The sequence below is a fragment of the Chiloscyllium plagiosum genome, unplaced genomic scaffold (assembly GCF_037043375.1).
Source record: "Chiloscyllium plagiosum isolate Xiang-an unplaced genomic scaffold, Cpla_swu_hap1 HiC_scaffold_5, whole genome shotgun sequence".
Classification (NCBI taxonomy): Eukaryota; Metazoa; Chordata; class Chondrichthyes; order Orectolobiformes; family Hemiscylliidae; genus Chiloscyllium; species Chiloscyllium plagiosum.
In genome coordinates, this window is record NW_028270143.1 from 29,800,203 (window position 1) to 29,817,661 (window position 17,459).

At 41.3% G+C, this 17,459-nt stretch overlaps 1 protein-coding gene across 5 annotated transcripts in view; it reads left to right on the forward strand.

The window, feature by feature from the left end:
• The window catches only part of stk31 (serine/threonine kinase 31), a 113,304-nt gene that overhangs the window by 75,160 nt on the left and 20,685 nt on the right, over positions 1-17,459 (forward strand). For 4 of the 5 annotated variants that reach the window (XM_043689740.2, XM_087987065.1, XM_087987067.1 and 1 more), the window contains 9 exons: positions 1,726-1,842; positions 3,420-3,539; positions 4,027-4,158; positions 7,877-7,978; positions 11,167-11,247; positions 12,330-12,455; positions 12,592-12,717; positions 14,927-15,013; positions 15,666-15,815. In XM_043689740.2, coding sequence (XP_043545675.1) covers positions 1,726-1,842; positions 3,420-3,539; positions 4,027-4,158; positions 7,877-7,978; positions 11,167-11,247; positions 12,330-12,455; positions 12,592-12,717; positions 14,927-15,013; positions 15,666-15,815 — 1,041 coding nt within the window. The remainder of the gene's footprint in view (positions 1-1,725; positions 1,843-3,419; positions 3,540-4,026; positions 4,159-7,876; positions 7,979-11,166; positions 11,248-12,329; positions 12,456-12,591; positions 12,718-14,926; positions 15,014-15,665; positions 15,816-17,459) is intronic. The other variant, XM_087987066.1, reaches the window with a different exon arrangement.

Genomic DNA, 17,459 nt, shown 5'->3' on the forward strand with positions numbered 1-17,459 from the left:
ACTTTTTCCCCATACCGTTTCACATTATTTTTATTCCATGTGATCATCCAAAGCACCTTTTTAATGCCTCAATTAAACCTACACCAATCCCATTTCCAGGCAATGCAGTGCATTCCAACTCTTAAGTACTCACCAAGTGAATAAGAGTGTTTTTCATATCACCCTTCTTTTGCAAATAACTTAATGCCTTCTCGTGTTTGTTCCATTTACAAGCAGGAACTGTTGGTCCTTATCTAATGTATTTACCCATGATTTTGAAAACCTTTTACCAGATTTCTGTTAGCTGCCTTCTCTCCAAGGAGAGCAGTCTCAACTTCTTTAGTCTACCCTCATCATTGGAGTTTCTCATCCCTGGAATAATTCTTGTAAATCACTAATCCACTCCCTCCAAAGCATTCACATCCTTTTACTCTAGCACCCAGACTGTACACAGCACTCTAGCTGATGTCGACTAACAAGCGCCTTTTATAAGTTCACTATGACCTCTTTATTCTTGTACTAATGCCCCTTTTAGTAAATCTGAGGATAGTCTATGTTTTACCTTCCCGCTGACCATTGCTCTGTTTCCTATCACATAGCTAATTATATATTCACATTGCCGCTAATTCTTTTATACCATGACCTATAAGCCAAGGCTGTTGTGTGTCACTGGATCAAGCGCCTTCTGGAGATCTTTGTATATCACTATCAACAACATTGCTGTTATTGACCCTTTCTGTAACTTCTACAAAAAGGCTCCAATGAGTAATTCAACACCATTTTTCCTTTCGAAATCCGTGTTGATATTTTCTAATGAATTCAGCTTTTTCCTTAAGATGACTAACTTTATCCTGAATAATTATCTCCAGATATTAAACTGACCAGTATGTAATTGCTGGGCTTATCCTTGCAGCCTTTCTTGAACAAGACCATAATACTTACCAATGTTCCCCTTCTTTTGATCACTTCTCCAAATTTTTCTTTCTTACATATGAGTAATTTTATTTTTGTCATTTTTGTTGTCTTTCTCAATTTTTCTCAACAATATTTTTCATCATGAGTTTTTCAAATAGGTATATTTTAAACAAAAATGGTTTCTCCATTAAATATGCATGCATTTGATTAGATTACTTTGTGTGGAAACAGGCCCTTCGGCCCAACAAGTCCACACTGACCCTCCGAAGAGCAAACCACCCAGACCCATTCCCCTACATTTACCCCTTCACCCAACACTACGGGCAATTTAGCATGGCCAATTCACCTAACCTGCACATTTTTGGACTGTGGGAGGAAACCGGAGCACCCGGAGGAAACACACAGACACTGGGAGAATGTGCAAACTCCACATAGACAGTTGCCTGGGGCGGGAATTGAATCCGGGTCTTTGGCGCTGATTTATCAGAATTGTGTATAAATTCGGTAGTGTCTCCATCTGGGAATAGTTTGTGCATGTGAAATGGAAATACTTTACAACAAGAAATACGGCATACTGTTTACTAAAACAAGTGAGATAGGTGCAGTATATTTTGTTTGATTTCTAAATTCCAGATATTAGAATTGTAGAAAATAGCATGATTCCTGACTCATCTCTGCTGTTGTCTAGAAATTGTACAAATTATTTGTACCTAATTTGGATCGTTATGTGATATGCTCTTTGGATGCTTTTTCACTGATGAATTATTTCAGAACTGCTTATTGCATCAATGTGTGCTCAAGCATCCAGGTGATTATTTTTTTCTGTTCTAGTTTTTTGACCTGAACTCTAGTGCTTCATTGACCTCCACGGAGGTAATCAATGATGTTGATGCTGTACTGGATCAAGCTGAACAAGATGTTTGCAAAGAACTTGAAATTTCCACGACTGTAAGTTTTCATCCAGTGTTGTGGTTTAAAGCAACTTTGTAACATAAATATGAAAATTAAATTACTGTTTGTGGCTGATGCCAGCAGTAGCTAAAACACCATGTCATGCACTAAATCAAATCTATTTATGACTTTAATTACGTATACGTACATATTTTAAAATCTGAGAACCTTTAAACTGAATCGGAAGTAATGCTGCCACTCAATATAGCATTTGTGGATAATATATGAAAAAGAATTAATTAACTAATATGAATCATGCAGTTACATGGTGCAAATCAATGACACACCCCAGTAATTACTGAATAAACATCTGCAATTGTAACGCTTTTAAAATGCTGTTCCGAATACAGGCTGCAATTCAAGATGATGATTATGAACCATTTGCATGTGCACAGCTTCATGCGACTCTGTGGTGAATTTTCACTATTGATGAATACCAACTCTAGTACCATTTCTTTCAAATCACAGAATCTCTACAGTGTAGGAACAGGCCATTTGGCCCATCGGGTCCATACCAACCTTTCGAAGAGCATCTCACTCAGACCCATCCCTGTCCTTGCAACCCTGCATTTCCTATGGTTAATCCACCTGACCTACACATCTCTGGACACCATATGGGTAATCTAGCTTGGCCAATCCACCTAACCTGCATGCCTTTGGACTGTGGGAGGAAGCAAGAGCACCTGGCGGGTATCCATGCAGACACTGGGAGAATGTCTCTGTCTGTCTGGAGTTTACACAATCGCCTCAGTGGAATTGAGCCCAAAACTCCCTGGTGCTTTGAAGCAGCAATGCCAACCACTGACCCATCATCCTGCCCATGTTACAAACTGTCGGTAACTGAGGATGTAAATTGTCTGCAGGACAGCAGCAGCACACTGGTGATGCAAAATGTACAGTTATAATATCAAACCAAGTATGAGTGATAAAAAGCAGACAAGTGAATTAAACAAAAGAAGCAATATAGTATATTCCAAAATGATAAAAGCTGCATTAATGTACTGTATTGGCAAGACAATCTGGACATCATATTAACACTAAACGGAAATCCATGAAAATATTCGTGTTGCAAAGCACGGTTTTAGAAGACTTGCAATCATTGATGTTCATTCTGCATGGTTCAAGAACGTGGCTCATCACCACCCTCTTGAGGCAATTGGAGCTGGGCAATAAATGCTGGCCCCTGCCAGAAACACTTCCACCCCAGGAAAAAGTATTATTATTACTGAATTGATGATGTTTTGTCCTGTGCTATCTGCACACATTGAGACCTGAAAGTTCCCAATCTCTCTCTCATTGGGGCGCATGTGACCATTTGGCAAGGAGGTTTATTTGCAAATATTTTGGGCTGAATGTAGAATTTCAGAAGTGAAAGAACTCCCTTGTTAACTACAATCCAATTCCTCCTTTAGCACACTACTTAATTTTTTTTTGTAATAATCTACTAGTTAATACCTGCATTCAGGAAGTAGAAATTTTGATTTTGTTCTTCTTGGTGGAGGTAAAGGTTTTCATTTGGTGGTTGTTGTTGTTGTATAATAATTTTATAAAGTGAAACTTTATTTCCCTCGAAGCAAAAAGATGATGCTGACATAAAGATAATCTGTAGTGCATTCAACAAAGCAATGCAGATGATCATCAAGGAGCAAGACCTTCTTTTGGTTATACAAAACAAGTATGAAGCCAGCATTCAGGTACTTTTATTGTATGTTCAAAACTTGTTTTTTATAAGTCTGAAACTGCCACTAAAACAATCTGGCAATATATCCATCAAAACATAACTTTTTCCTTTTTAAAAATGTCCTTTTTCTTCCCACTTCTCAGTACATAGAAGTTACACTTGGAATGCTTTGTGTTCGTTAATATGGAGACCTTGGAAAATATGAAGAAAGTAGTAATGTGTTCTTCCTATTACTATTGGTGCAAACTCAGCAAACAATAGTTTGATTTTGTATATTTCTGTTTTGAGAATATTGTGTAAGGTGATCTGCACTGATGTGCTAATTGTGGGTTCATCTTGCCATCTGATCAGTCTGATTTAAATTCACTGGAGCCATATGTTAATTGTATTGGTAGTCTTATTTTCCTATTTAACAATCCTGATTCATGTTTGATATATGTTTAGAAATAGAGTTCCTTGTTCTTTTTTTAAACTTTGTTTTAATCCTCCGTCCTTTGTAGTTTAAGGAACAAGTTGGACAGTGGCTTAATAGTTATCCCAGTGTTGAAGATCTATTGTCAATCAAAAGATCTGTGAAGAATCTTAAAGCTCAATTGAGATGGAAACTTGTTGAAAAGAACAATTTAGAAGACGTATGTATGAATTAAATAGTGGATCTACTGTATGTTTATGTTTGTTACACTTTATAAGGATCACCTGCAAAATTTTATGTTCTTTCATTTTGTTTATAAATTTTAAAAGCTGCTAAAAGAATCACAGTTTTGTTACAGCACAGAGGAAGGCTGTTTGGCCTATTTGTGTCTGCACTGGCTTTTTGAGCATTATGATTCAATGCTATTTCACTGACTCTTCCCCATAACCCTGACTATTCAAATAATTAACCAATGCCCTCAATTGAACCTACTTACAGATAATGTGGTCCAAACCCTAACTACTAAAGTATTTGAAAAATACTTTCTCTCATTGCGTTTGCCTTTTTTGCAAATTACCTGATATCTGTGCCCTATTATTCTCAATCCTTTTATGAGAATGAAAGGTGTCTCCCATGTACTCTGTTCAGTGCCCAAATGATTTTGAAAACTTATAGCAAATCTAATAACGAATGCTGCCTGGTCTTCACCTGAGTGCCAATACACAAAAAAAAATCTTATGTATAACACCTTTCACGATCAACGGATGTTCCAAAGAGCATTAGACTGTTTGCTTACGCCATGATTGTTTGGCAGCAGTACATCAGTTGAGGCCCAGGTTAGTGCTATGGGGCCATGAGTTCAAATCTCAAAGCATTGGCTGACTGTATTTAAATTCTATTCATAAATCTGGAATTGACAACTAGTCTCGGCGATATGAAGAATAACAAATAAACAAGGCCATCAACCCCTCATACTGTAGAAGATGCAAAAATGTTTTCAAATGAAATCAGGTGCCGTAACAATTGCATGTTGATGAATTTCAGCTTCTAGTTGATTTCAAGGTTATGAAATTACACCTTTGTGTTACTGGCTAAATTGCAAATGATCCCTTTGTGAATTGCACAGTAAAATTGATCTTGTTTTATGAAACCTGACATCCTCCAACGTACGGTGAAGGATTCCACAGGAAACCCATTGGTATAAGTTGATTATTTTGGACAGCTGGACTTGGATAAATTTCAGAGAGGTAAATGCCCCTCGACCATGACCCCACCCCCCATCACCAAACCATCATCTCCCAGACCATACAGAACCTCATCACCTCAGGAGGTCTCCCACCCGCAGCTTCCAACCTCATAGTCCGGGAACCCCGCACTGCCCAGTTCTACTTCCTTCCCAAGATCCACAAGCCTGACCACCCTGGCCGACATTGTCTCAGCATGCTCCTGCCCCACTGAACTCATCTCTACCTACTCGACACTGTCCTATCCCCCCTAGTCCAGGAACTCTCCACATACGTTCGAGACACCACCCACGCCCTCCACCTCCTCCAAGACTTCAGTTTCCCCGGCCCCCACGCCTCATCTTCACCAAGGATATCCAATCCCTCTACACTTCCATCCGCCATGACCAGGGCCTCCAAGCCCTCCGTTTTTTCCTCTCCAGACGTCCCCAACAGTACCCTTCCACCGAAACACTCATTCGTTTGGCCGAACTGGTCCTCACCCTTAACAATTTCTACTTTGAATCCTCCCACTTCCTCCAGACCAAAGGGGTAGCCATGGGCACATGTATGGGCCCCAGCTATGCCTGTCTCTTTGTTGGCTACATAGAGCAGTTGATCTTCCGTAATTACACCGGCACCACTCCCCACCTCTTCCTCCGCTACATTGATGACTGCATTGGTGCCACCTCGTGCTCCCGCGAGGAGGTTGAGCAATTCATCAACTTCACCAACACATTCCACCCTGACCTTAAATTTACCTGGACCATCTCTGACACCTCCCTCCCCTTCCTGGACCTCTCCATCTCCATTAATGACGACGGACTTGACACTGACATTTTTTACAAACCCACCAACTCCCACAGCTACCTGGATTACAGCTCTTCCCACCCTACCTCTTGCAAAAATGCCATCCCGTATTCCCAATTCCTCCGCCGTATCTGCTCCCAGGAGGACCAGTTCCACCACAGAACACACCAGATGGCCTCCCTTCCCACGTGGTTAAAAATGCCCTCCAATGCATCTCGTCCACATCCCGCACCTCCGCCCTCAGACCCCACCCCTCCAACTGTAACAAGGACAGAACGCCCCTGGTGCTCCCTTTCCACCCTACCAACCTTCGCATAAACCAAATCATCCGCCGATATTTCTGCCACCTCCAAAAAGACCCCACCACCAGGGATATATTTCCCTCCCCACCCCTTTCCGCCTTCCGCAAAGACCGTTCACTCTGGTCAGGTCCACGCTCCCCTACAACCCACCCTCCCATCCTGGCACCTTCCCCTGCCACCGCTGGAACTGTAAAACCTGCGCCCACACCTCCTCCCTCACCTCTATCCAAGACCCTAAAGGAGCCTTCCACATCCATCAAAGTTTTACCTGCACATCCACTAATATCATTTATTGTATCCATCGCTCTCGATGTGGTCTCCTCTACACTGGGGAGACTAGGCGCCGCCTAGCAGAGCGCTTTAGGGAACATCTCTGGGACACCTGCACCAATCAATCACATCACCCCGTGGCCCAACATTTCAACTCCCCCTCCCACTCTGCTGAGGACATGGAGGTCCTGGGCCTCCTTCACCGCCGCTCCCTCACCACCAGACGCCTGAAGGAAGAACGCCTCATCTTCCGCCTCTGAACACTTCAACCCCAGGGCATCAAAGTGGACTTCACCAGTTTCCTCATTTTCCCTCCTCCCCCCCCCCCCCCACCCTAGTTCCAAACTTCCAGCTCAGCACTGTCCCCATGACTTGTCCTACCTGCCTATCTCCTTTTCTGCCTATCTCCTTTTCCACCTATCCACTCCACCCTCTCCTCCCTGACCTATCACCTTCATCCCCTCCCCCACTCACCTATTGTACTCTATGCTACTTTCTCCCCACCCCCACCCTCCTCTAGCTTATCTCTCCACGCTTCAGGCTCTCTGCCTTTATTCCTGATGAAGGGCTTTTGCCCAAAACGTTGATTTTGCTGCTCCTTGGATGCTGCCTGAACTGCTGTGCTCTTCCAGCACCACTAATCAAGAAATTGGATAAATTTCATTCCTCATTAACTGTCTTTTGAGAAATGATTCCGCACACTTGTTTGTCATTCAACCAATAGGTTTCATTAAGTAATACTTGGTTTGAAGGTGAGAGTTTGGGGCAGTCAGTAAATCAACTATAAACTTCAAATGTTGCTTATTGTCTTATCAGTGGATAATCTAGGAAAAATCTTTTTCTTGAGATATTGTAGATGTACCTGCAAAAAATGATGCCTTCATGAATAGTAGTAGATGCTATGCTGAAGATCAGCACATGCCGAGTGGCTATGCATACATTGATTAGAATTTAGCATTATTGTGGTGGAGTGGTGGCTCAGTGGTTACCATTGCTGCCTCACATCATCTGGTACCCAGGCTTTATTCCAGCCTTTGCTTGTGTGGAGTTTGCACATTCTCCCCGTGTTTGCATGGGTTTCCTCTGGGTGCTCAGTTTTCGGCCATAGTCCACAGATGTGGAGGTTAGGTGGATTGGCCATGCTAAACTGCCCACAGTGTCCAGGGATGAACAGGCTAGGTGGGTTAGCCATGGGAAATGCAAGATAGGTTAGGGAGATGGGTCTGGGTGGACTGAATGGGCAGAATAGCCTGCTTCCACACTGTAGGGGCTCTGATTACTTATTTAGCTCTCTCTCAATGCCACATAATATTTCCATGTAATTTTCCTTCAGTTGGGCAGTTATGATCAAGTCAAGGTACAGGAGATGAAGGAAGAAATATGTAGACTAAGAGATGACATCTATGAAGAGATCTGTCGCGAGCAAAGAGAATATGTAAGAATTTTGATTCTGCTTTTAAATTAGTGTTTCTAGTATTATTTTATTGTCTGTTTACATTTTGAATGGCTTTTATTTACTTCTATGGTGTAGGCTAATTACTTGGTGAAAATATTTAATAACAGTAAAAATTAGGGCCTGCTTCGTGTCAACAAAAGCCAAGAATTGCAAAGACTAGAAATTTCAAGCAAAAGCAGATAATGCGAGTAGTGCTATTCAGGCTGGTCATCAGTGAGAACAGCAGAGAAATCCCACTCATTCTGATGAAGGATCCAAAATTGAATTTTGCTGTTCACTTGCTGACTGCAACCAGCAGTTTCTTGTCCACGCACCCACTCATCACATCAAGTTGAAAATTTAAGACCAAAATTTTTTGAAGGTAGGTTATTCCAAGAGTAATACTTCTAAGAGGTGGAAAACAAGGCCAGATCTTGAGGATTAAGTGAGGACTGTAGATGCTGGAGATCAGAGTCGAGAGTGAGCATTACAGGCTGAGGGGTGACCTTATAGAGGTTTATAATATCATGAGGGGCATGGATAGGATAAATAGACAAAGTCTTTTCCCTGTGGTGAGGGAGTCCAGAACGAGACGGCATAAGTTTAGGGTGAGGGGGGAAAGATATGAAAGAGACCTGAGGGGGCAACTTTGTCCACGCAGAAGGTGGTACGTGTATGGAATGAGCTGCCAGAGGAAGTGGTGAAGCTGGTACAATTGCAACATTTAAAAGGCATCTAAATGGGTATATGAATAGGAAGGGTTTGGACAAATATGGGCAGGTCGCTGGCAGGTGGGTCTAGATTGGGTTGGGATATCTGGTTGGCATGGATGAGTTGGACCGAAGGGTTTGTTTCTATGCTGTACATCTCTATGACGCTATGACTCTAAGGCAGCATCTGAGGAGCAGGAGAATCAACATTTCGGTCATAAGTCCTTCACCAGAAATGAGGTTTGTGGGTTGGTGGTGCTGAGAGGTAAATGGGAGAGGAGTGGGGATGGGGGTAGGGTGGGGAAGGTAGCTAAAAATGCAATAAGTAGATGAAGGTGAGAGGTTGGAGTGGATAGATGGGAAAGACAATGGGCAGGTCAAGAGGATGGTGTTGAGTTTGGAGGCTTCGGACTGGGATCAGGTGGGGGGAGGGGGAATGAGGAAACTGGTGAAATCTACATTAATCCCATGTGGTTGTAGGGTCCCAAAGCAGAAGATGAGGCGTTTTGTGTCCAGGAATCGGGTGATTAGGATTTGATGATCTTCCTCCAGGCATCATTGCCAAACCCTGCTCTCCGACCTATCACCTTCTCCCCATCTTCATCTACCTATTGCGCACTCAGTTACCTTCGCAGCAGCTCCAACCCCACTCCCATTAATCACTCAGCACCCCCCCCCCCCCCCCCCCCACCAAACCACCATCCCCAGCTCACAAGCCTCATCCTTGATGAAGGGCTTCTGCCCGAAATGTCGTTTCTCCTGCTCCTCGGATGCTGCCTAACCGGCTGTGCTTTTCCAGCAACACACTCTTGACTCAGGTCTTGAGGATTGCTGATGATGCCACTAGTTACTAGTCCTGGGTCTACTTTCAACATGGAGCAGCTGTCACAGGCTACCTACAAATATTTCTGAAACCTCAGACTATTTCCACCAACGCTGTTCACAAATTTAGCACAAGGTACATGAAAAATGAAGTTTTGGTCACGTTACTGGAGGAGGAACGTAGTTGCAGTTCAAGGACATTCATTAGATTGTTTCCAGAATTGAAAGGTTTCTCTTGAGACAGAGATTGAGCAGTTTGGACTTAATACTCGCTAGAGTTTAGAAAATTGAGAGGGGATCTAGTTGAGATACAAAAGATGCGAAAGGGAATTGACAAAGTAGACAACATATTCCTCTTGTGGGAATTCCTGTAGACTGAGAGGTCATAGTTCGAGGTTAAGCACTAGCAGATTTAAAATAGAGGAGGAAAAATTACTTCTCTGAAAAGGGTCATAAATCTGTGGTATTCGCTACTCCAACCACTGGTGGATACTGTGACATTGAAGAATTTCAAGAAGACAATAGAAACAGATTTTTAATTACTAATGGGAGAAGGGTTATGGAGAGTGGGCAGGAAAGTGGAGTAGATCAGTGGATGAGAACAGTCACGATTGTTTTGAATTGTGGAGCAGGCTTGAGGGGCTGAATTACTTACTCCTGCTCCTGGTTCTTGTTATATTCTTAAAGAAGGGTTTATATTTCAGATTTCCAGTGTATATTGTATGTCACTTTTTTTTCTTTATATTTTAAAATTGTGTGTGAATTTCTGCTGTTGTAGAGTCACTAATCCTGAACTATAACCTATAAAACTGCATTTGATGCAGTTTTAAATTTTTAGATTAGATTCTCTCCAGTATGGAAATGGGGCCCTTCGGCCCAACAAGTCCACACCTACCCTCCGAAGAGTAACCCACCCAGACCCATTCCCCTAACCTATATTTACCCCTGACTAATGCACGTAACACTATGGCCAATTTAGCATGGCCAGTTCACCTGATCTGCGCATCTTTGGATTGTGGAAGGAAACAGGAGCACCCGGAGGAAACCCACGCAGATGCTGGGAGAATGTGCAAACTCCACACACAGTCACCCGAGGTGGGAATCGAACCCAGGTCCCTGGCACTATGAGGCTAATTAGTTAGATTAATTTAAATTAATACGAAACTGTGAAGCCACAGTTCCACAAGTGAGATATTGCACTACCAAATCCATCAGTGTGGGGAATGTTCATGCACAATAGTGTATGTTGGAATAGATGATTGTGATACTATAGCTCAATGAGATACCAGTTCTTTTCTGGACTGTTGGTTTCCATCTTGTTGTATGGAGGTAGCAAGCATTAACCAGGCATGGTAATGTAAAGTGTCAGAAAATTAGAACCGTGTGTCAACTTCTTTGGTTGTCATTGTGTGCTCTATGAATGAAAGATGATTATTTTCAGCTACTGTCATTACTGCTAGAATGGAAATGACGGCAGTAAGATCCGGATGTAGCTTTCTTTGGTTGGTACCTTAGCAACCAACATTCACTGTTACCTTGCAGCAGCTAAAGATCTTTCTCTGCATCTGCACTAAAGATTACCTTTAAGGGAAGTCTGTCTTCAGCTTGTATTGATTTTTCAGAGTTCTGATGAATTGGTCTCTGTTCACTTTGCAGGAAAGACTTGGTGATATAGTTCAAAATTGGTTTCCTGAACTTCCTCTCCTCTATCCTGAAGCAGCAATCAGGACTTACATGGTAATTAGTTTGAGTACATACTGTAATGTAAAATCTTTCAGTCTTTAGTTTTTTGAGGAAAATATAGCTGCAAATCATATATTATAACAGCAAAACTATTTTCTGTAATACTAATGTGCTTCCATTACATCATATGTGAGAATGCTGGGTGTACACTGATCAGGGATATAATAGCTCTCTTTAATAGAGGAAGAGGGAAAATGAATCTAATGGATGATGAAGAAGTACGTTGATGGTTTCAACTATGTGTATATTGGAAAGTTGCAGGGACCCTTTTTAGATTGTATGTATGTTTTCAGCTATTTTACATTTAACAAACCTGAAGATAAGCTGTTGACCCACCCTAGTCCAAACTCTCCGAAGAGCATCCCACCCAGACACTATCCCCGTAACCCCACATTTCTCATAGCTAACCCACCTAGCCTGAACATCCCCGGCTAGAGAAAGGGGTGAGGGGTCGCAGTGGCTCAGTCGCTAGCACTGCTGCGTCCCAGCACCAGGGACTAGAGTTTGATTCCTTGGATGACTGTGAGGAGTTTACACCCTCTCCCTGTGTCTATGTGGGTTTCCTCTCCTAGTCCAAAGATGTACAGGTTAGGTGGATTGGCCATGCTAAATTGCCATCGTGCCCGGGGATGTTCAGGCTAGATGGGTTAGCTATGAGAAATGTGGGGTTATGGGGGTAGCGTCTGGGTGGGATGCTCTTTGGAGAGTCGGTGTGGACCTGATGGACCAAATTGATTCCACGCTGTAGGGATTCTATGAAACACATGGGTAGCTCTTTGTACTATCTCTGACCATTATGTCGTTAGTTCTCTAATAGGTTCTTAAGGCGCTTCTTGAGCATATAGTATCTAGTTAGTAACAAGCCATTGTGAAATTGGAAGCACAATAAATTTGATTATAAACAACAGAATTCGAAGTTATGGACTGAACACAGCTGCAAAAGTATAATGGTAATGTTGGCTACAATTTGTGAAAGAAATAAATGGAACATTTTATTTGAGGTTTTCAATAGTTCTGCCTTCTTGACCCTCCCTTCACCAAATAACATATTCTGGTAATACCTTCTTTTTGTTTAGCAATCTGCTGGTCTACTCACTGACAGCCTAGAGCGGGATTTATTTGATCCAGAACCCATGAAAGAGCTAAGCAGCAAGCGACCATTGGTGTGCTCTGAAATTAAATCCCAGAAAATCCTTTTGAAGGTAGTACCTTGTTAGAAGTAGATTTATAAATGTTGTTTAATTTGTATCTTTCTACGGAGTGTCCATTCCTCATCAATCCTGCTTTGTGTTTTGTTTTTTGGTGTTCCTTGATAAAGGCTGTCTATTCCTTTAATAGGGTTATTCTGTAGATACTGCCACGGAAGCCCAAATGATAGAAAGAGCCGCCCAATATCACCGAGCTTGGTCTGTGTTGAAGGAAGAATCTGGACTTCTGCCTATTCTCTACCTGTTTGCTTGCAAGGTGGGTTGAAAAGCACTATATTAATCTAGAAGAGACACAAGCAATAACTACTTTCATTTATATGGTAAGTTTAAAGCAGGAAAAGGTGCCATGTGGTAAGAATTGCAGTAATTGGGCAAGGATGGATGCAGAGACAAAGCATGGACATTTTTAAGGGGAGGGGTCACTTGAAATTTTGGTTGAAGAGGTGAGCTTGAATTGCCTCTTCAAAGAGAGAGGGAACTGGAGATAATTTGTAGGTGCACTTAGATTACTGAGCACACATCTGATGTTTAGATTAGATTAGATTACTTAGTGTAGAAACAGGCCCTTCGGCCCAACAAGTCCACACCGACCCGCCGAAGCGTAATCCACCCAGACCCATTCCCCTACATTCACCCCTTCACCTAACACTACGGGCGATTTAGCATGGCCAATTCGCCTAACCTACACACTTTTTTGGATTGTGGGAGGAAACCGGAGCACCCGGAGGAAACCCATGCAGACACTGAGAATGTGCAAACTCCACACAGTCAGTCGCCTGAGGTGGGAATTGAACCCAGGTCTCTGGCACTGTGAGGCAACAGTGCTAACCATTGTGCCACCGTGCTGCCCACAAGGAACAAATAGTGGCAACAAGAGGCCAATATCAGAGGAATCCCTTTCTGGAGGGGTTATATGGCTAAAGAAATAAAGAAAATTTTAGAGATGAGAAGGTTGGTCATGAAGGGATTTAAGCACAAGACTCATAATTTTAAATTGATGTGAGGGACTGGAAGTCAGAGCAAGTATAGAGGAAATTGAGAGTAAAACTTGGTGCAGGATGAAACACAGACAGCAGAGCTTTGGCTGAGGCAAAGTGTACAGAGTGCGGAGGTTTGAAGCTGCTTAGGAGCCTATTAAAATTATTGAAACTGGAGGTAACAAAATTGTAGATGATGTTTTCAGTAGCAAATAGGGGGAGACCGATTATGCCATAAAGGTGAAAATAGGAACTCTCTCTATCGAAGATGATATGGGGTCATGATAATCAGCTTGGGTTCAAAAACTGTGCTGAGGTTGCAAATAATGTTTCTGAACCAAGATGGCAATGGAGATAGTGGTGAGAGTGCTGTTTGTGGTGGAGTTCAAGGTGATGGCTTTAGATTTCTCAGTGCTTGTCTGGAAGAAGGTTTAACTATTATTTGCATGTCAGACTGGTAGTCTCACAACACAGCACAGCACAGGTCAGTAGAAAGATCAAGGTAATGTACAGAGGGCAAATGGGGTGTTATGAGTATGCCACGGTGACACAATGGTTAGCACTGTTGTCTCCACAGTGCCAGAGACCCAGGTTCAATTTCAGCCTTGCATGACTGTCTGTCTATCTGTCTGTGTGGAGTTTTCCTCATGTTTCCACGGATTTCCACCAGATAATCCAGTTTCTCCACTCCATCGAAAGATGTGCACATTCGGTGGATTGGCTATGCTAAATTACCCCGTAATACCCAACAGTATGCAGGTTAGATGGATTAGCCATGGTTTTAAAAAAAGGTGTTTTGGAGATTGGGTGGGATGTTCTTCGAAGAATTGGTGCAGACTTGATGGGTCGAATGGCCTCTATCTGTACTGTAGGGATTCTCTGATTCTGTTCTATGATTCTTGTGGAATTTTACCCCATGCCTTTAGATGATGTCATCAATGGGCTCCATTTTGAAGTGGAGGGCACAAAGCATTGATTCTTGGGAGCTCAAGTATAAATATGAAGGAACAAAAAGGTGAACCAGTTTTGGAAATTATCCTGGTGACCGTTATATAGCTGAGTGGGAATAATTTTAGTTTCGTTAAGCTGCTGGAGGAGAATGGTGTTGTTGACCATGTCAAAGGCTGAAAAGGACCAGACCTGGAAATGCACCATTATCGAGGTCTCTGCAAACGTCGGCATTAATATGCTAAACCACTGGAGGTACACAGCAAGTTTTCTAATGTGTTAAGTGGAGAAGAGAAGCTTATGCTCGAGGGGAGCACTGACAAAATTCAGAACCTTATTTTTCACAAAGTGTATTGTCCAAAATATGGATATCTGTTCGTGTTCTAACAGATATGATCGTTTTTTTGCGTTAATAAAGAAGCTTTGCAGAGTTATGATTACTGAATACAATGTAACAATTATACAAAAATAAAATGGTTAAGTCTGAGTAAAGATCATTTTGGTAGTTTGAAATTATGTTCCTATTCTCTCTCTGTATAGTCTGAACCAGTGACGTATGTTATGGTACCATTTTATCCAGGATGGTGTTTGAAAACTGTGCAAGCCATCAAACCTTTAATCCTAGAGGTGAGATATGTTTAATTATTGATCTGATCTTGAAGCCTAGTGCAAAGTAAATGAGTTAGTAACTTGATTTAAAATATCTGATGGAGAAATTTTCATGCACACTTCATTAATACCTAATGAATGAACTTTAACTCCAAAATCTCTTGGAGCATGTCACAACATGGTGGTTTCCGTTCGTTCTTGTGGTACCCAGACACTGTCCACAAGTTCTCTAATGTGATTATCGCAGTCTATTCTTTATGTCCAGTTGTTTCTCAATGGGAATTTCAAACCTCTTTTAATAAATGTTCACAGGACAAGCATTTTGGATTGCTGTCCTCCATCTGGATTTCAAGTTGTATAACCTGCTTCATGTCTGTCTAGTTGCAGGTAGTCTTTAGTTTTATTTTGTGTTTAAGATTTCAGAACATCCACACATTTCATTTGGTTATGCATGTGGGTTCCAGTTGGGACAATTTTCTGAGTTTAGCTTTTTGCATGAAACCTAACCTTCCAGCAGTCTGCATTTGAAAAAGTAGGCAGATTGTTAATGCGTGTGTTGTATAAATTTAAATTAGTACAACCACAATGTCCAGATTTAAATTCACTGACAATTTCAATAAACGTCTGTTTTTCCACTTAAAATTTATTCCATCTGCATTTGTATTTGAAGGAGCTTTGTAAAGTAATGCAAGGCGTCGCTGTTGGTCTACACACCCTTCACAACTTGAACATTATTCATGGCGCTCTTCATCCACACAATATATTTGCTGTAAACCGTGAGCGTGGAGTTGTGGGAGACTTTGATTTTACCAAGACTGCTGTAAGTATTTTAATATGGTACAAAATTTGCTACAATTGTGTGCTTACCATGAATCGTAACCTGTTTTGTTTTCTTTTTGGCATTTAGCTATTTCTACAGTTTAATTTATATCATCATTTTATAATAGTTGTATTTATTTTAAAATGTTTATTTTTGATTGTTATTTGTTGATTTTCTGCACAACATGCCACTCTGTGTTTTGAATTTCAGTGTGGCATGAACATCCTTGGTGGTGAAACAAAACAAAAAATGTTGCAACATTCATAGGAGGTTAATCAAACCTGAAAGAGAAACCGGTGTAGATATTCATCTACATCAGAGCTAGTACAATTAGATTGAAAATATTGCTTAACTAAAACTGATCATGATGAGCTAGGACATTATCACAACTCTTTTTTGAGGTAGTCCACTGGAAATCAAGGGTGTTGCAAAATTTTGGATTTTGGAACCAGCTTGAAATAAACGTTGGACCAGATTTATGTATGTAGTAAGAATTCCGACTTATTGCAAGGAATTGCATTCTAGCTACAGTTAAATCATTGTAAACTTTCAGTATATAATCAAACACTTAAATTCTTTCATACACGTGCACACAGACATGTAGACAGTGGAAGAAAAAACACATGGATTGAGGGGGAGAACTAAAAAGACAGCTCTCAACTTCTATTGAGTTGCTTCTTACTGATCTGAGAGTTCCTTTTTAGTTTCCCTTTTCTGAATGCTTCCTGGTTTGCAAGAGGCGCAAGGTGACTGGTTCACTTGGAAATGTGTCTGATTTATCAGTGAAAAGACACAGATTAGAGAAACTGTCAAAGGAAAGTTTTTAATTGATATTTTTCACTTTTAAAGTGTGTTTTGATTGCAGAGAACAGCAAGATCACTTCTGAGCTAGTGGAGATGAAATCCCTTCACTGTAACTTTTTCCCAGCTTCAAGCTAATCAGTTTCCTGACAACCAATCAACAGCTGTCAGCAAACGAAAGGCCTTTGTCATTCACAACTAGTCACGAGTCTGCAAACCAATCAACTTCTTGCCACCTAGCTGCATCTGTACACAACCTTTTGGCTCCTGTTCTTTTGATTACTGTCTGTTCAAACAGCTATTTATGATGCTTGCCATGGATGCTTGGTTCTTTGCTTTTGAAAATATACAGCCATTCTTTCAAAACACTGGCTTTAAAAGCATTTTCTCTAATTTCAATCCTCAATTTTAAAAAGCAAAAAAAATGAGAAACCGACCTTACAACAGGTGCAAGCTTAAATTTAAACGAAAAGAAAATTGCAAATTTATTTTTGCAAAGAATCAGTTAATGAATATAATACTGTTTTAATACTACTTGAGCATTTAATGTCTAGGGCACAACAGAGATCAAGTCAAGTAGGAGTAGCATGATTTGGTATTTGATAATTTCAGGAAAAGTCAAAGTCCAGAGTATGTACCCATGTGACTTTTGTAATGCAAAATGTGCATGGCGCGAGATGAATCCACAATGATGATAAGGAACATGGCTCTGCTAATTACTTTTAAGTTAACATTACTGTGGGCCCAAGACAAAGATGAGACACTGTGCATGAAGTTTATATTGAACTATATTAGAGCAGTTTAGGAGAATCAAATTAAAAGGCCTTTCCATCTTTCCCCATT